Here is a 19,436-nt window from a genome sequence, read left to right as displayed (position 1 = left end):
GCAGGAAGCAGACCTGGTTACTACTCATGAACTGGGCCATAATTTTGGATCTGAACATGATCCCGACAGCATGGAGGCGTGTGCTCCCAGCGAGGATCGTGGGGGGAAATATGTGATGTACCCTATAGCCGTGAGTGGAGACCACCAAAACAACAAGGTGCGTATCAGTACTATAGCCTTACTCCAGCTGTATTGTGCTTTATTGTCACAATATGATCTGTTCCCTACCAGGTGAAGGTAGCCTTCTGCTCAGCTGATGGTTATTCTGTTAGGTTGCTCCAGACAGATGTACATATAACGCTCAAACCAATTACAACATATTTTTAGTTTTTGTCTAATTAACGCTTATAACTAGTTCCAGGAACAACAAGGAATCGGCAGAATAATTTCTGAAAAGTATATAATAAGCATCTGCCAATGGCAGAGGATCGGCGCATTTGTTGGAGATGTAGGTGCTCTGTCTTTCTTGTTCGGGATTCATGGGTTAACCTTGTGGGTTGTAGAAGAAACCAAATACTCACCCAAATCTAACTCTCTCTGCACTTGTTACATCTGCCCCACCTGCAGTGCATATGGTTTTGTTCATTAAAGAGAGAATTTGCTTTTGCAAGTGAACCAGAATCAGGCCCATAATCCCAAATGATGACGCTAACGCCGGAGGTGAGATTTTCTGTAACCTGGTGGCTGCACATCCATCATCTCAACAAGGGTGGGCTCCTCCTTGTTTTTCCTGTTTTCCATAAACGAGGTTGGCCAGCCAACAAGCAAACGCTGGCACGGGGGATCCGCATGGTCATTCAACATGCTTATGATCTGGCGAATCTACCATTACCTGCGTCTATCTATTGGACCTTCACGGCACGACGTGGTGTGTCCGCTGAACAATTGTGCATGGCAGCAATGTGGTTGCCTGTCCACAAGTTTCTACGGTTTTATGCCTTTGACGCGTTCCCCTCCCAGGATACCTCATTTGGAAGGCTGATTCTTCTGGCCCCTCAGGGGCGTTCCCTCCCTTTTTAATTTGACTGCTTTGGGACATCCCCAAAGTTAACCCTGTGGAGCCCATGAATCCCAAAGAAGAAAATGAGTGTGTGGTAAAACTTAACCTTTGTTAACTCTATCTTCGAGGTTCTTTGGAACCACAGACATTTCCAACTTTGGTCACAGGTTCCCTCGTGTCTATGAATGAGTGTAACTGTTGTGTCCATAACCTTTCTTCTACTTCCTGCTTTGAGCTGGTTCACAAAACTGATAATCAGAGCATGGAGGTGGGGTTATAGGGGAGAGGAGCCAAGTATCCTGGTTAGGGAAGCCCATCCCGGGGCATTTTTTCAATCCCGGGATTCGGGATTGAAAAATGCTCAATCCCTGGATTCCCGGGATCCCGGGATTGGCTTCCCTAATTAAAAGACTGCCCCACAAACTTACATTTGATGGTTGCCGGGTGGGGGGACGGGTCGTCCATGCCGCTGGCGTGCTGGCTGTGGGCGCTTGGGCTGGGCGAGTGGGCGCGCTGGGTGCTTGGGCTGGCTGGGTGGGTGCTTGGGCTGGGCGGGTGGGTGGTCGCGCTGTCCGGCACGGCATTACAATGCCGGGCGCGTCCTCTGCCTGCGCAGCGTGACCCCTGATCTCACGCTGAGAGGTCACGCTGCACACAGTGCTGCCGGGAGAAGTCGGGCAGCGTCTGAGCGATGCTCAGACGCTGCCCGGCATTAGACTGCGCGCATGCGCAGTCTAATCCCGAAATCCCGGGATTGGAAACTCCAATCCCGGGATTGAAATCCCGGCGTTTTGGGGGCCAAATCCCGGGATCCTCCCGATCCCGGGATTGGCCACCCTAATCCTGGTATACCTTTAAAGCTTTGCTGGTTGGTGCCGGTCCTCTGGATCCGCCTACAACCCCCAAGGTTAACACTGTTGATCCCATGAACCTCGAATAAAGAGAGTTAAAGGTAAGTTTTAACATAACTCTCATTTTTATTAGCGCTCCCTGATTTGTATATGTTCTCCCCTTAGATGTTCTCTAGTTGCAGCAGAGAGTCTATCCTTCGCACGCTGATGAGCAAGGCTTCCATCTGTTTCAAAGAGCGCAACAACAAGGTGTGCGGGAACTCCAGAGTGGACGAAGGAGAGGATTGTGATCCGGGCTTGCTGCACCAACACGAGGATCCCTGCTGCACCTCCGACTGCAAGTTTAGGAAAAATGCAAAATGCAGGTCAGTGTGGAACAAGGCCCATCATACACACCACAGCTGCATAGCGACTGAAGGTTGTGCCACAAGGTCATTACTCCTACCGGTTGTATAACTGGCGCATGGCACTCATGAACCCATTTCCCAGGCGAGATGGAAGTTGAAGAGCATAGCTGCACCCCGAGATGTATGGACAGCTTCATGGAAATAACTGAATCTTCTGTATGTCCTCCTTTCAGTCAGATTACTGTATGACCTGGTCTCCACAAGCTCTCTGCAGTACTGTGCAGATGGTGGACACCATACCTCCTGAATAATGGTGGGCTATGAAGGAACCATTGGTGGCACATTGAGCTGCATCACGCATGTGTTCTGTTGGGTTAAATCCAGCAAACCAGGGTGGCAACATCACGTCATCACAGAGGCCACAGCCACCAGGTTATAGCTGGAGGAGCAACTGAGTTTAGTATTAGTAGGCCAATACACCACTATGCTGGCTGCGTAAGCTGTGATAATACACAATGCTTCATATCCCCACTATCCACGTCATACCCCCAGTATCCACGTGGGCGTGGAGTACATTTTATAAAGTATGGTGAGCGCAGCTGCGCTCTCCACCCGTCGGGCTCGGTGGCTTGCTGCGCTCACCACACTTTATAAAATGTACTCCATGCCCACGTGGATACTGACTGGGGGTATGAAGTGTATAGTGGGGATATGATGATGTTGTTAGTGGGTGAAATGTGTGTGTGGTGCTTTATACTTACCCTCCTCCACCGCGTCCATCACGATCCCCGTGATCCACCGATGTCCCCGGCGGCAGTGTTCAGTCCCCCTCCTCCGGCAGTCGCTCCCCGGCACCAGCGTTCAGTCCCCCTCCTCCGGCACTCGCAGCCGACAATGTACGCAATTAACCTAGTGCCACTGGTGGAGCAGGGAAATCATGTGATGCTCCCCCAGCGGCACTAGGCTCAATTACGTACATTGTACATGTGCCGGGGACATCGGTGGATCGCGGGGATATCGTGATGGACGCGGTGGAGGAGGGTAAGTATAAAGCACTACACGCGCACACACACAATCCAAAAGTGTATTATCATGGCTCCGGCTACGCTGACAACGTACCTTGAAAACGTAGCTTAGCCGGGCACCATGATAATACACAAGTACCAGCTTTTTTTGTACTTCATTGTTTCTGTACTGTATTATGTTCATTCCATCAAGTGTCTTGAGTCCTATTGCAGAGAGAACGTATTATAAATAATAATTCACTTTGATTAAAATAACACTAATCTCCCTGTATTCGTTCTTATGGATCTCTACTCAAGACAGCTTGATCCTCAAAACACCCTTATCTAGGTGTCAATAAAATCCATCCTTGAACAGGTGACTTAATTAGTATCTGAGTCATTTAGAGGTAATCATGTTGTATGTGCTTACACATGGATCTCCTTTAGACCTGGTCTGCTGCCTTGAGGACTGAGCTTGGTGGGTAACTACTGGTTTACAGCATGGTTTCTGTTTATTACAGCACATGTTGGTATTTGTCTGTGTTCGTACATAAAGTTATTGGTGTGATTAGTGAGTTTTATTGCTAAATCCAAAAACTACAATCAGATTTTTTTTTTATGTAACGTTTCAGCGACCGGAACAGTCCGTGCTGTAAAAGCTGCCAGTTTGAAACTGCCCAGAAAAAGTGTCAGGAAGCCATTAACGCAACCTGCAAAGGGGAATCCTATTGCACAGGTACGTGCCCAATATGGGAGCATGCATATACTGTGTCTGTTATGTAAATAAAAGTGTACATACACGTGTGTTTTATAATCTACTCTGGTGGCGTCTCTGTTGAGAGATCACTTGGCCCATGGATTGCACTATTCACATTACAAATGAATGACCGCTGCTGTGCAGTCTAGAATGGTGGATACCATCTTGCAGGCGTTCTGGTGGTTATGGTCCATAGCTCCTGTTGTACACTCTTTTCTTTTCTAGGCTCTGGGTCTTTTATGGTGGTGGCTGATTTTTTTGCTGATTATTTTTTTTTTTTTTACTGCATGCCATGGTGGACACTGGGAACAGTGGGTATGGGCGGAGCTAGATGTTAAAGGCACCAATGAAGAATAAACTGTAAGCGTGCAACCACAGGCCCCTCCTCCCCCATACCCGCCTGCAGGCTTTCAGTTTTTTTTTATTCTTTTGATGTTTTAAGGCACAGGCATTGTTTTAGAGCTGCCATCAGAACACTCATGCACGCTGCGAGCCGCCAGCAGGACCCTCTAGTAGCGGCTACTCGTGCGTATCGTCTGGAGCCGGAGCACTGTCTTTCATGCTCCTGCAGCTTACAGGTAGAGGCTCAACCAGCCTGAAGTTTGGGTAAGCGCATCAGGGATTCTTACCAGCGGCATACCGCTGGGGAAGAGGGGCTGTCCTGGGCAGTGGCTCACCATTATTTCAGTGTTACCGCCAGGGTCTTTTCTGCGGGAGAGGTAGCCACACCAGCAAATCCCAGGGTTTCTACGAGGAGGCGGAGCTTCCTCCCTCTCTACGCCTCCAACCCTCTTGGTCGGGATCCATCTTGGGTCTTCCCGCCAAGAGTCCCTTCTCTCCTCCTACTGTGGGCTGCTTAGACGCCATTTACACAAGTGCACCTGCCTCCTCCAGACTGACTGCTACAGCTGCAGAGACAAGTGCTCCTGACTCCCTCAAACCTCACTGTCCTGGTGTCAAGTTTGAGTGCCTCACCTACCACACTACTGTGTGTTAACAATTTGATGTGCTTTTCTGCATGCAAGTATTCCTGACCTTTTGGGCCAGTGTGTGTGTATGTGTGTGTATGTGTGTGTGTGTGTGTGTGTGTGTGTCGATCTATCTCTTGTGCCTACTACTCCTTTGTACTAGTCACTCCTTTTTGTAGAAGTCTGTTTATGTACATCTATTTACTTTTGCATGGATTGCGTATTTCACTTTACTCCCAGGTAATGTTATCCAGGGGGCTTCTGTGATGCATGGTTATACTTTCAGCTCCTGTAGAGAGAGCGTTTTTCTTTCAGGGTGCAGGATCACAATGGCATGTGGAATTGCTGCTCAGCGGGCACCCTGGATGACCAGCCTTCAGGGGGTTTCCCCAGGAGTCAGAGCCAGGATGGGCAACCTCGCTTTCCTTGGCAATGAGTGAGTTGGCACAACTGGCTGTTGCAAGGATGCCAGCTTTGTCGGTGGCCCCAGGAGACATTCTTCACTCAGTGGACTTTCATGCTTCACAGGCAGAACCAGCCTGGGTTCAGAATTTATCTTTATCCGTTCAGGGTCTGGTCCAAGTATTTAGCTCTTTGAAGCTCTTACTTGCTCCAGTGGCTAAGTGTAAGCATGCCCAGCGAAGTGTTGCTGTATGTCCTCTACTTGAAGACTCACAGTCTAAAGATTTTTCTGACGAGTCGGATTCCCAGACTTCGGATGTGGACTCCTCCTCTCTGGAGGATGACCATATGACTCAGGGCAGGGTGGATGACCTGATCAAAGCGGTCAGAAAGACCCTAAAGATAAGACGTGGATCAGTCAGTGGATTCGGAAGATCCTTACTTCAGGCGAAAGAAGATGGATCCGGCTGTTTTCCTGACTTCTACCCAGTTGGATCAGCTCTTTGCTGAGGCCAGGTCTCATCTGAATAAAAAAAAAAAAAATGTGAATTAAAAAAAAAAAAAAAATTGGTATCCAGGCAATTGACCATGATTTCCTCGGAACGGGCAAAAGAAGTGGGAAAACCCTCCTTCAATTGATGCTCATGTGGCTAGGTTGGTGAAATCCACCACACTACCCATTCCTCAAAGACCCTACTGATAGAAAATTTGTACAATTATTAAAATCCATTTTCTCCAATGCAGGGGTAGCTGGTCATCCAGTGCTAGCTACTACCTATGCCAAGAACGATCATTCCGATACTCACTGGTTCGAACGTTTTCCTTTGTTGATTTGATCAGAGAAGCTTCCACCTGTTTGGGAGTGGCCACTCTGGATTCGGCTGCTTTTACATCTAAAAATGTCTGCTTTGTCTTTGGCTGCTAGACAAGCCCTTTGGTTACACATTTGGAATGCTGACGGAGTCCAAGAAGGCTTTAGAGGCTCTTCCGTTTTCAAGAGACATCCTTTTTCGTCCAAATTTGGACAAGATTGTCCCAAGTTGGCTACGTCTATGACAGAATTTCTACCTTCTGCTCCACCAAAGTGTTGTCCTTTTTTCCTTTTGTGTCTTTCGGCCTCAAGAAAAATCAAGGGGTCAGTCTTTCACAAGAGCTCAACCCTCTTCCAGGAAAGCTTCCAAAGCAAGGGTCACCAGTTCTGGACAGACCGTAGGCAGGCTCCCAAGCAGACAGACAAGCCTTCAGCATGACATGAGTGGCCCCACCTGGATACCCCATAGGTGGCTGGTCGTCTCCTCCACTCTGCCAAGCAGTGGCAGGAGACTACATCAGATTTGTGGGTCAGGGAGATACTCTCCAGCAGCTACTCCCTGGTTTGTCAAACTCCCCCACCAACCAGGTTCTTTAATACAGGGATTCTGGTTCAGGATGACAAGGCTCTTCTTACCCTTTGCAGTTCCATCACATCGCTCCTAGCTTCAGGGGGTCATAATTGCTGTTCCACCTTCCCAGCAGAGCGCAGGTTTCTACTTGCATGTTTTTCAAACCCATCCTCAATCTGAAATGCTTAAACCCATTTCTCAAAGTTACCAGATTCAGGGTGGAATCACTTTGCTCCATTATGCAGGCGTTAAAACCAGGAGATTTTATGGCATCCCTGGACATACAAGATGCTTTCCCTAATGTCCTCATAAAAGAGGAACATCAGCGCTTCCTATGTTTTGCGGTCAGGAACGAACACTCTGTTCAGGGCCATGTCATTCGGACTTCCATTGGCACCTTGGGTGTTATCGAAAATCATGGCTGCTTCTCGGTGTCTTCGGATAGTACACGTCCTACTGAACCTAGACGACGTCTTATGATTGCTCAATCACAAGAATCTCTATGTCTTCACCTCCAGCTAGCCTTGATCCTGCTCCAGTCCCACAGCTGGGGGATCAACCAGAGCAAATCCAGCCTAGTTCCAGCTCCATCCATGATGCATTTAGGAACTTTCCTGGATTTGCAGGCTCAAAGAGTGTTTCTTCCACCAGACATGGTGGTGGCTCTTCGTTCCTTGATTCTGGGTTTTCTTTGGCGCGGCTCAGTCACTCTTCACATGCGCATGAGAGTCCTCAGCAAACTAATCTTGTGTTTTTACATGGTGGGGTTTGCTTAATTCTACTACAGCCCTCTTCTTCAATTGTAGATTCTTTAACAATGGAACAGGTCTCCTCTGAGTCTCCGATTACAGTCGCTAATTCTATGAAGGGCGGTGTGGCTCTCACTTACTTGGTGGCTCACCTTGAACCTAGTGCGGGGTCGACCATTTCTAATTCAAAATTTGCTTTTGCTGACTACGAATGCGAGCCTCCGGTGCTGGGGATTAATTTTGGAGAGCCACTCCTTTCAGGGTCACTGGTCTCCCCAAGGATCTCTTCTTCCCATAAACATTCTGGAACTTCGGGCAGTTTAAGGCAGTAAAGCGAAAGGCAGTAAAGGTTTAGTCGGACAATGCTTACAGCAGTGGCCTACATAAATCATCAGGGAGGAAAATCCAATCGCAAACCAGAGCGGGAATTCAGGAGTTAAACTACATCCTGAGTTAGCCAGAATGCCACCTCATCGCGATGTCAGCGAGAACTGGGAAGCAGACTTCCTCAGCAGGCATGTTCATGCAGTAGAATGAATACGGAGGTCTCATCGCTGGGGCTGTCCCCAGATAGATCTGATGGCCTCCAGGCTGAACCACAACTTTCCTAGTAGATGCTCTGTCAGCTCACTGGCCATTCCAGATGGTGTATCTATATCCCCTGGTGCTGGGATTACTAAGTTTCCATCTGTGCGCTCATCCTTGTTTTGGGGTTTACTGGTGGCCTTGCTATTTCCATTTTTGTATATGACCTTGGTTTTGGGCTTCTTTTAAAGTTGTACTGAGCACCAAGGGTTGCAGAGGAGCATCTGTCTTGGAGTTCTAGGTTATATTGTGTCAGCTCCTTCAGTCCCTTCAAGCAATCGCATGGATTCAGAGGAAAAGATTTAATATGAAGTCCAATGATCCCATTGTTATTTTATGGAAAGCACCAATGGGGGTGATTCAGGTTGGTTTTCAAAAGCAAACTCCTTCTTTAACGGACAAAACCATGCTGCACTGCAGGAGGGGCTGGTGTAACAGGTGCAGAGAGTGTTACATTTGGGTGACGTGTGGTCGAACTGAAAGCTAAATTGCAGTGTAAGAATAATGCAGCCAGTATTTACCCTGCACAGAAACAAAATAACTCACCCAAATGTAACTCTGCACATGTTACATCTGCCCCACCTGCAGTTCAGCATGGTTTTGTCCATTTAAAGGAGTTTGCCTTTTCAAACCAACCTGAATTACCCCCAATATTCAACACTTTGTGAAGGAAAATGTGAGCCACCATTGTACTTTCACAGTCCGCGCTTCCATCCACAGGAGACAGCAGTGAGTGTCCTGCACCGGGCAATGCCGCTGATGACACGGTGTGCGTAGATTTGGGGAAATGTATGAACGGGGAGTGCCGACCATTCTGCGAGATCGAGAAGAGTCTCAAGTCATGCGCCTGCAATGGTAAGACAATGCCACTGAGTAATCTGTGGCCCAGAACGTGTTCTCATTTTACCATCTATGTTGACAGGCTTATGGGGAAATAGTAGTTCAGTAACGGTTTTAGTGTTCACTCATGGTGCGGGGTGCATAGTTGTGCCAGTAACTGTAATCACATACTGCATCTACATCCTTACACACCCCTTGATCCTGGGACATCATTACATCATATACACTACTGCAAGTCTCCGTCTCCTGCGTAAGCTGTTAAATGTATCCTGTCACAGGAGTCCACAGTTAAAATTACCAGAATCTGACGGAGAGGCGCCGCATCTGACTGAGACGCACGCGCGTCTGTTTCCCGTCGGCAGGCGGACGGGTACCCTGTGAGACGGACAGTGTTGGGGGGGGGGGGGCGGAAAGGAGGCGGGGACCCAGGGCGACCCTCGGCGAGGCGGCGGGGACCCGGGGGGAGCTCCGTTGTAAGCGATGCGCGCGTCCCCTTACGGCGGATTGTGGGGGATGGCAGATGGCGAATCTTCCGCCATCCCCTGCAAAGAAGAGACCCACTCCGTCTGTAGGTCATGCAATGATCATTGGTCATGCTCCTTATCATTCCTTTTATTGGGACGTTAAATGTATAAGCTGAAAAAGACAGAGTACTGTACTGTGTAATGGTCTCCTGTTCCAACTCCGCGGTACGGTCACTAGGTCGACATGGGTTAGGTCGACAGGGACATTATGTTGACACGCATGATGTTTCTTGTGCCGACAGGCGGTATTTCATGCCCTACCATCCACTAGGGCGTGGTGGGAGAATAAAATAGTGTGCCGAGCATAGTGAGCACGCGCGGTGCACTTTTTTTAGTGTCCATGTCGACATCCGGGTCAAAAAAGTGAAAAACCCCATGTCGACCTTTTGACTGTCGACCTTCCCCTTCTGCGAACTAATGCTTGTGTCAACCCTGTCGACTTTCATGCACGACGACCTTCAGTGGTCGACCTAATGCTTGTCGACCTAGTGGCTGTCTATTATTTCCGTCTGGCCAACAGGAGCAGGCGTATAGTGTGTGGGGTTTTTTTCTTCTAATATTGGTTTCATTTTTAGCATTTGATTGTTTTTTCGCTTTATTTATCTGCTTCCAGAAACTGAGCATTCCTGTAAAGTCTGCTGCCGGGACCAGAACGGGATCTGCAGTCCGTATGTTGACACCAATAAACAATACCTGCTGTTACGTAAAGGAAAGCCGTGCACTGTGGGATTCTGTGACATGAATGTAAGCAGACTCTCATCTCTGTAGAGAATGAAATCCCTCTTCTCCCATAGCGTGGGGGTGATATGGGAATACACCAACGTCTTTGTGTGTTACGTTTTCTGCTTGTGTAAATCCTATTCCCTAATGTGATCAGTGCTTTCTTCTGCCTCCATTCCACAGGGGAAGTGTGAGAAGCAGGTACAAGATGTCATTGAGCGGATCTGGGATTTCATTGACAAACTCAGCATCAATATGTTAGGTGAGCGTACTACTAGATCAAAGAGTGAAGGAGCAGCGTTAGCCTTTATTATATAGAACAGTGATTCCCAACCCTGGTCCTCAAGTACCCTCAACAGTGCATGTTTTCTAGGTCACCTGACAAGTGCACAGGTGCATTCATTATTCAGACACATTTTAAAAAGATCCACAGGTGGAGCTAATTATTTTACACGTGGTTCTGTATGGGGACCTGGAACCCGTGCACTGTTGGGGGTACTTGAGTACCAGGGTTGAGAAGCACTGATATATAATACTGTTGGCCACATTCACCTTTTCCTCTTGTCTATATGTGCTACTGTGTATGGTGTAGAGTGGCCCAAAACACATTATTTTCCCCTGTCAGATGGCCATTATTGTCTGCCAGTCATAGTTTTAGACATTTTTGCGCAATCAATATTGATTGGCTCATGCACAGGTGTGGAGGCGCAAAAATTGACTTACTGGCCTGATACTGGCATATAAATACAAATGAAGATTAATAGATCTTGGGTATTGTTCATAGAGTTTGAACTTTTGCCCAGCTGATGTTGGTGTTGGTGTTTCTGGTTGGGTTAGTGTAGGGGTGTTTCATGTTATGTGTGGAGTCTCTCCACCTCCCCAGTTTAATACAATCATGCCTCATATTTTGTCGGATTAACATTCAGTTGTGTTTATACCAAATGGTTTGTAAAAGGAGCCATTATTTCTGGGTAAAAGTTTTTTCCTGTTTGACATTTTTATTCCATGCTAATATTTGTGTGTTGTGCTCTTCTTACAGGGAAGTTCCTGGCAGATAACATTGTGGGGTCTGTCATTGTCTTCTCCCTGGTGTTCTGGATTCCCCTTAGTATTCTTGTCCACTGTGTGGTGAGTAATACTCCTTCCACACTAGCAAGCCGGGTCGCACCCGGGATATAGTTTCCAGCTTGCCAGCGCTTTCACGCTACCTCACCCGACTCAGCATAAAGCCGGGCGGGTGACATCATCAAGAGGTGGCGCTGGGAGATGACAGCATCTCCCAGCGGTGCCTTTACAGTGCAGTGAACGGGACCCGGGTTGCGTCGACCCGGGTTACCTGTTTACACTGCCCCTGGACCCGTGAGCGTCCTGGTTCCGACCGTGGTCAAGACCCGTGTTGAAATACCGGGATGCTGGACCTGGGACAATCTTTCAGGACCCTTTCACACTGACCGATTTCCCGGGTTGTTGCGCGTTCATGTGCAATCACTCTGGAAATATTTGTCAGTGTGAAAGGGGTATCACTAAACCTGCAGATTATTTTACCAGGACTTGGAGTGGCCAAAACCACATTCTCCTGCCTCGGCGATGACGCAAAGTCTTGATAAGCAGATAGTTTGCTGGTATTTCCTCTAGCATTATGAAGGGCAGGCTGCTGATCACTGAGGGGGCACATTTTAATTTTAAAGGGTAGATTTTAACCTCAAAGCTTTGTGTTTCAAAAGCTACCTGAGCTGGTTAGCGCACAATGCACAGAATGTGTATAAGAACTAATTGTGACTCAGAATCTGTGGCCCGGTGTTATTCTGCACCAACACATACACAGAGGATGCCCATATTACGCTCGTGTCGTTATCACTAGAGTATATGTGCAGTCTAGTTATTTATGGTCTATAAGGAAATAATAAATATGTCCTCCTTTATAGGTGGGAGTGTAACAGCCCCTAGCATCAGTATAAACCTCTATTTTGTTGTGGGAATAAGCTCGGCCTGCTCACTACATGCCTCTAAGACCGGGGTGTATTCCTTAGCGTGCATGTGACCCTTTCATTTGACACTTGCCCTCATCCCTTTAAATCCTACCTCTGCAAGGGGCCGATTTATCATAATCCGCAAAATCAATTCGATAACTGATAACATTGCACTGATCAATTACTGCATGCATGGACAGAGCTTGCGAGCAGGCAGTGTTCCTGCAATGGCTCTCTGCCCCGACCATGAGCTGCGCATGTGCTGCCACCATCTTACCACAAGAGGGTGTTAGAATAGGCGGGCGTGTGGTGTTTCCCTGGCAGGGCACGTTCGAAAATGGGACGTTAGTTTGCACTGCCGTTAACCCATTTATGGCTACCGCCTGTCACGTGGTCACATGCCCCCTTTAAATGGCCCTGCCAGTCAGTGTGATGTTTGTGTTACACTGCGTGTCTTCATTGCACTCCCAGCAGAGCCGTTTCCTCTCCTCTCCCATATACAGTTACTGGAGTCTTATTGGTTTGCACCAGATGCCTCGCACACCTTTGATCCTTTATATTCTTCCCTTTCTTTAGGATAAGAAATTGGACAAGCAGTATGAAGAAAATGCCAAATCCTTATTTTTACCCAGCGTAAGTATTAATCCTCAAGTAAGGCCTAAAACTACTTCTTAATGAGATATTACATTAATGTAACAGTCCATAAAGTAGGCATAAAAATCCACAGCTGAGGTGTAGTTCTCCATTGTGCTCACCTGACTGACACATACATCGTCCGTTCTGGTGTATCTTCCCGATATATCGTGCACATCGACCTGTGTGTATGGACGCTGCAGTGGGTCGTTCGTCTTCTGATCTTCCTGGTTTGCAGACTGATCACAACACCATACTTCTGGATGTTGCCACTGAACTATATTTCACACAATCATTCACTGTTATCATTAAGTGTGTATGGTACGGCCGATGTACCGTTACATTGGTTTTCCGGTCATCCCACAGTCACATCGTGTAGTGTATACCCAGGTTAATACAGGGAGCCTCAGATCGCCCTAATCTTCGTTGCTATGACATGTTATGTTTGATATCTTGTTTCGGTTGTATAGTGGACATAACTACAGCAATAACTAAGTAGTTAGCAGATACTGCATCTTGCTTGACCTGGAAACTATTTCACAGGTCTGCAGACCATTGTTTTCCTGCCTATAATATTCTCTGACCCTAATTATTCTCAGTGCTCCTGTTACTTTATGCAGTGATGGGGGTTGGTATTATTATTTATTTACAGTTTCTTATATAGCGCAGACATATTCCGCAGCGATTTACAGAGTATAGTTGAACATTCACATCAGTCCTTGCCCCAGTGGAGCTTACAATCTATATTCCCTACCACACGTACACTCATTCGTTCTAGGGTTAATTTTTGATAGGAGCCAAATAACCTACCAGTATATTTTTGAAATGTGGGAGGTACCCGGAGTAAACCCACGCAAGCACGGGGAGAACATACAAAATCCCCACAGTTATGGCCTTTGTGGGAATGGAACCCATGACCTCAGTGCTGTGAGGCAGTAATGCTAACCATTACACCAACCGTACTGCCCGTATGCTATATATTACCCCTTGGCTTACACATGAAACAAGTAATCAATGGTTCCAAAGCTTTTTTGAATCCTAACACCCCAGATTATCACAAGTTTTTTTCTAGGCAATTTGGAGTCAAAAGTTTCTCCTCAATAAAGTCAGAAAAAAAAATGTTAAGTTAATTGTGTTTAATATGTCATCCCTGGGGTCAGTTTATTGTGATCAACAGGATTCTCTTCTGTTTGTTCACAATTTGCCTTTTAGATTGGCCATAAATAATTTTAATTAGTCTTGGACCATCAATCCAGGGCAGGGGTGGCAAAACAGGCCCTCGAGATCTACCAACGGTCCACGTTTTCCAGGTCACCTAGCTGGTGCACAGCTGTAGTCATTACTAACTGTCACATTCCCTAAATCACCTAGCCGGTGCACAGCTGTAGTCATTACTAACTGTTACATTCCCCAGATCACCTAGCTGGTGCACAGCTGTAGTCATTACTAACTGTCACATTCCCCAGATCACCTAGCTTGTGCACAGCTGTAGTCATTACTAACTGTCACATTCCCCAGGTCACCTAGCTGGTGCACAGCTGTAGTCATTACTAACTGTCACATTCCCCAGATCACCTACCTGGTGCACAGCTGTAGTCATTACTAACTGTCACATTTTAAAACCTGCTGCATTCATTCCTACTATAGATCCACAGGTTGCCTGGAAAACCTGCACCGTTGGCAGATCCTGAGGACAGGTTTGGCCACCCCTGATCCATGGCATCCCTACATGTGCTCCAGGGCATTCCAGGGTGCCATGGCACCCAGTTTGGGAACCACTGAAGTAAGGCATAAATAAAAAGCTAAGCATATAAGATGCAATCTAAAACTAGATACACCCATTTATTGATTATTCATATTGTCTCTACTGGAAGTCCATTATAAAGGACAGCTGAGTAACAATTGAAGTAGGGTTTTAGGGCCTTGAATGTTGTCCAGAAAAATGGGTGACTCTGTTTGTCTTCTTGGCAGAATGTGGAAATGTTGAGCAGTATGGACTCTGCTCCCGTACGTATAGTGAAGCCTTTCCCGTCCTCACAACCCAACACCAGACTGCAACAAGTGCCGGTCGTGCCAACCTCTGCCAAAGCCGACCTTCAAAGAATGGACACTATACAGGAGGACCCCAGCACAGACTCGCACCTCGAAGACCAGTTTGAGGAGAATCCCTTCCCCAACAGTGGCTCCCCTGCCAAATCTTTTGAGGATCTCACGGACCACCCTGTCACCAGGAGCGAGAAGGCCTCATCCTTTAAACTGCAGCGGCAGGGACGTGTGGACAGCAAGGAGACCGAGTGCTGATGTACCCAATGTGCTCCAATCTCACGCGAAGACAATCCAGACTGTTGTGTCCTCATTTCCGAGATTGACAGATGTTTGTATATACTTGATATTTTTTGCAACGATAGTGTTTAGTATACTCCATCCGGAGGGGGAGAAGCTTTTTAAAGGGAGAGCGTTGTAAGTCATACAGTTATATTAATGCTTAAAGCAGCCATAGTTGGTGACTCTTTTTAGGTTTTGTTACAGTGGCTAATTGCTTAAAGTTCCATATTTTTATGGTTGTTTACTTGGGATGATGACTTGTATTGGGTGGAGGTTTACAGTATTTGGTCATCTAGCAGTTCTCAGGAAGCCTGCGGTGAATGCTTTACATTGTTGCGGCATTATAACCAAGTTGTGTTACAATCGCAGTAACTTATTTATAGCGTAGTTTGGAAACATCCAGCCGCACCTGAGGTGGCCACTTTCATGACAGTGATTCCTCTTGCTTTAGACACAAAACTGCTCTGTTACTGTAAACCAGAGTCTTAATATCATTGCACTATGTGACCGTGACAAAGTGGTAAACCGTTTCACTGTTCTGAATAAACAATGGGGCCGTCACTGCTTGGCAGCCGCCATATGCTTTGAGAATACAGCCTTAATTCATTAGGAACCATGACCTCTGTTATGTCACTGCTGGTTGCTACAGAATAGAGGGTCTGCATCTGACATCAGGCCACTCCATGTATAGGCTGTAGTTTTGTATATTATATTTAGTTTTGTACAAAATGTAGTTCTGTGGTTGTCTTGGTTAGGCTTGGACACCATTCTCTTCTGGAGTACCTAGTCTCCATCAGTGACTTGTACTTGTGGGATTGTAATGTACTGAGGCCCTGATGTGATGTCATGCTTTCGTGCTGGTTTATACAAGTGCCGCCTAACTTCCAAATACACGTTAATGTGCCTGAATGATGATATATGGTGAAGAATGTGAAAAACACTCCATTTGGGTGCCACAAATGTCATACAGAAATATATTTATACATTAGGGGAAGACAATAAGCAAAGCCTCCCCCATCTCTTATAAAACTACATATCCCAGCATGCCCTGCCATAGTTTTGCTATATGGCAATGGTAAAACTGTTGCAGGGCATGATGGGATGTGTTGATGTTTAACAGCTGAAGGGACGCTTTTTGTCTACCCCTACTCCAGGGATGGGGAACCTTCGGCCCTCCAGCTGTTGTTGAACTACACATCCCAGCATGCTCTGAAACAGTTTTAGTATGGGCAAATTTCAAAACTGTAGTATGGTATGCTGGGATGTGTAGTTCAACAGCTGGAGGGCCGAAGGTTCCCCATCCCTGCCCTACTACTATGGTATAAATATGTTTGTGTATGACATGGGTGGCACCTAGTTGTAGTCCCTGCCCTAGGGGCTGCTTCTGCTAATGCAGGTTTTGTGAGATCATCTCATCAGGTGATAGCCTGCATTATAGAATCACAGCACTAACCAAACGGCTATTTTTGGTAACGTGGACAAATAAAGATATAAGTGTTGTAACGTTGTCTATGTGGATTACAATTCAGGTGCTGTATATATAAAATAATTGGTATTTAAAGATTAAATGGTATTGTCTGTATAAGTGTTAGCAGCGGACCCTACGTGTGTCTGTTTATGCACACCTGCATCGATGGAAAGAACAAACTGTCGATGGATCTAGAAACAAAGAAAAGAGATCATTGGGTTCTGCGCTAATATAGCCAGGTGCGTGATGTCTGATCCAAATACTAAACGGTCACTAGGTCGACAAGCATTGGGTCAGCATGACTGAAGGATGACAGGGTCAATAGGTCGACATGGGGAAGATCGACAGTCAAAGGGTTTCTCACCTTTTTTTTTTTGAGCCGAAATGTGCCCACAGGCGGTATTTCATGCCCTACCATCCACTGGCGTGGTGGGAGAATAAAATAGTGTGGCAAGCGGACACTGTGCTACATGTCCATTTGGGACAAAAAAAGTGAAAACACCCATGTCGACCTAATGACCCTGTCGACCTAACCCATGTCAACCTTCATGCATGTCGGTCTAGTGGTGTCGAACCTAATGCTTGCCGACCTAGTTGCGATCTGTCCAATGATTCATACCCTACTAAATAAACAATTATATCTTTTAAAATACTATTTATTTAAAAAAAAATGTAAAACTACTGTGGAAATATCAGAAATGTACATTAATACACACTATAAATACACCAATACAATTGGAAATATATAGTTTTATCCATATAGGACATTATGCGGATGCGATAAAATAGCATGTCGTTAATATCTGCCTTTTAGAAAACCTTTTAAAAAGTTAAATGGATCAAGTAGGAATTTATCATTATATGAAAATAATAAGCAGCAGTGAAATAAACACTGTAGTGTGGTACATAATAATGTCTTCCTCACCTTGTACGTGCCAGTGCTCCAACAGGTGTGGTGGTTTTTGACTAGTGTCAGGAGAGCCGTGGTCCTGTGTGCAGTCAGTGGGCATGCAGACCTGTGTGCAGTCAGGAGAGCCTTGGATCTATATGCGGTCAGTGGGCATGCAGCTGCGGCCCTGCAGTGAGTTTCTCTCACCGGCTCTGTTCGCCGGCTGTTTAGTTGAAGGTGTACCGGCACTTTTAGCCACGCTGGCTCTGCTCTCCGACAATGGACGACTGGTAAGTATGGAATGGTGCTGTTGCTGGCGTTCATGGGGCTCTCCCAATGTAGTGGACTCCGTTTTCCAGTGTAATCTAGGGGGTTGGTACTGTTGGATGTTGTACGAATTTTCCAACGACTGCCAAGTAGTCTCTCTACCGGAGCTTTTTAGCAGAGCTTTGAAAAAAAAAAGGGCCCTTTCTCCTTCATCCACTAGGTGTCACTGGAGTTAAGCTGGGTACACATATATACAATCGTCGGGCTGTTCTTCTGTTCTGGGTTGGACGGCCGTTCAATTGTATAGGTGTGTACGCTGCGAGCGATAAACGGCCAAAAACGGTCTGGTCTGTCCATACTGGTCGGTTGAAGGTTCGGTGATGTTTCATTTTCATCCGACAGTACGGTCCCATATCGGAACAAAAGTGCAGTGTGTACGCACGTTTGATCGATATGCTGGCCGTCCTTGCGACTATACGGCCAAAGCTGGAATGCCCATGTGGGCGTTCCATAGCTGCATGACCTCTCCTAGGGCACATATAGACGGGTTTGCGTCTAAAGTTTAAGAAGCCGGCAGGGTGACTAAACTTCTATATAGACCGGTTATACGTCTACATTTTAGTTAAAAAATGTAGTTTACCCATTAAAAAAAACGACGTGGGTTACCCCCCCCCCCCCCCCTCCCATGGCTGTTACCAGCACCAGGTTGAAGAGCCAGGGCTGGTATTAAAAAATCAGGAAACCCGATTGAACCGGCTGGAGACTTATTCAGGCTGCTGTGAAAGGGCGCGCCTGAGTAGCATTGCACAAACACCCCATATTGCATGAAGCCTGGTGCTGTCCCCGGTGAACCTGTGTGGTGGTCACCGGGCTGATTGAAGTGTAAAAAAAAAATAGAATAAAAACTTTTCTCTTACTGTGGAACTGTGAGTTCCAGCAAGCCTCCCCCGCATGCTGGGGCTTGGAGAACCACAAGTCCCAGCATGCGGGGCATTAAAGGGCACGCTGGCACTTGTAGTTCCACAGTAATCGGTACTACTTTCCTAGCATGGCGCCCACGATCTAGATTGTATGTGTGGGGCTGATATCTCAAGCATCTCATGCATCTTATGTGTTTGTGCGGCATAAGATGCATGAGATGATGCAATCGACGCGATCGACGAGATTTTTACATTGGAATCAATGTAAAAAGCCCCCAAAACCCCAATTCTATGCTGCTTTCCCACTGCCTACACGGGTAATGACCCGTTTTTTTTTAAAGGGGTCTTTAAACAGGAAAGAGCCATAAAGACCCTTTCCCACTGCAGCTTTTAAACGGTAAATTACCGTTTAAAAGCTGTTTTTGTCACATTCACACTTACCCTTTAAAACCCCGTTTAAGCAGTGTAAAGATGGGGGGGGGGGATTTAAAAGAAAAACGGCGTGGGGTCCCCCCCACTGCCGTAACCAGCACCAGGCTGAAAGAGCCAGGGCTGGTAATAAAAAATCAGGAAACTCGGCAAATATAGGGGTTCCCTGATTTTTTAAATCAAGGTCTGGGGCTGGACAAAATGACTACGGGTCCCCCGTATTTTAAGAACCAGCCCCAGGCCAAACCAGCCAGCAGGGTAATGCCACAGCCGGGGGACACTTATTATATAAGTTCCCGCGGCCAAAGTATTAACCCTCCCGACCAGTCAACATGGCCAGGGGCCCTGGGGGAGTGGGGACCCCCCCAATGAAGGGGTCCCCCCCCCCTCCAGGACTTACCTGACC

At 46.8% G+C, this 19,436-nt stretch overlaps 1 protein-coding gene across 1 annotated transcript in view; it reads left to right on the top strand.

Annotated features, from left to right (window-relative positions):
• The window catches only part of ADAM17 (ADAM metallopeptidase domain 17), a 44,079-nt gene extending 27,454 nt beyond the window's left edge, over positions 1–16,625 (top strand). Inside the window, exons 12-20 of the mRNA XM_083178534.1 lie at positions 5–157; positions 2,017–2,216; positions 3,835–3,938; positions 8,766–8,900; positions 10,023–10,153; positions 10,313–10,391; positions 11,169–11,257; positions 12,676–12,732; positions 14,704–16,625. Of these exons, the coding sequence (XP_083034660.1) occupies positions 5–157; positions 2,017–2,216; positions 3,835–3,938; positions 8,766–8,900; positions 10,023–10,153; positions 10,313–10,391; positions 11,169–11,257; positions 12,676–12,732; positions 14,704–15,033 (1,278 nt within the window). The 3' untranslated portion in view covers positions 15,034–16,625. The remainder of the gene's footprint in view (positions 1–4; positions 158–2,016; positions 2,217–3,834; positions 3,939–8,765; positions 8,901–10,022; positions 10,154–10,312; positions 10,392–11,168; positions 11,258–12,675; positions 12,733–14,703) is intronic.
• The last annotated feature ends 2,811 nt before the right edge of the window (positions 16,626–19,436 follow it).

Source organism: Crinia signifera, chromosome 3 (assembly GCF_055691185.1).
Source record: "Crinia signifera chromosome 3, ASM5569118v1, whole genome shotgun sequence".
Taxonomy (NCBI): domain Eukaryota; kingdom Metazoa; phylum Chordata; class Amphibia; order Anura; family Myobatrachidae; genus Crinia; species Crinia signifera.
The sequence above is the reverse complement of the archived record's forward strand: the minus strand, read 5'-3'. Positions and strand labels throughout refer to the sequence as shown.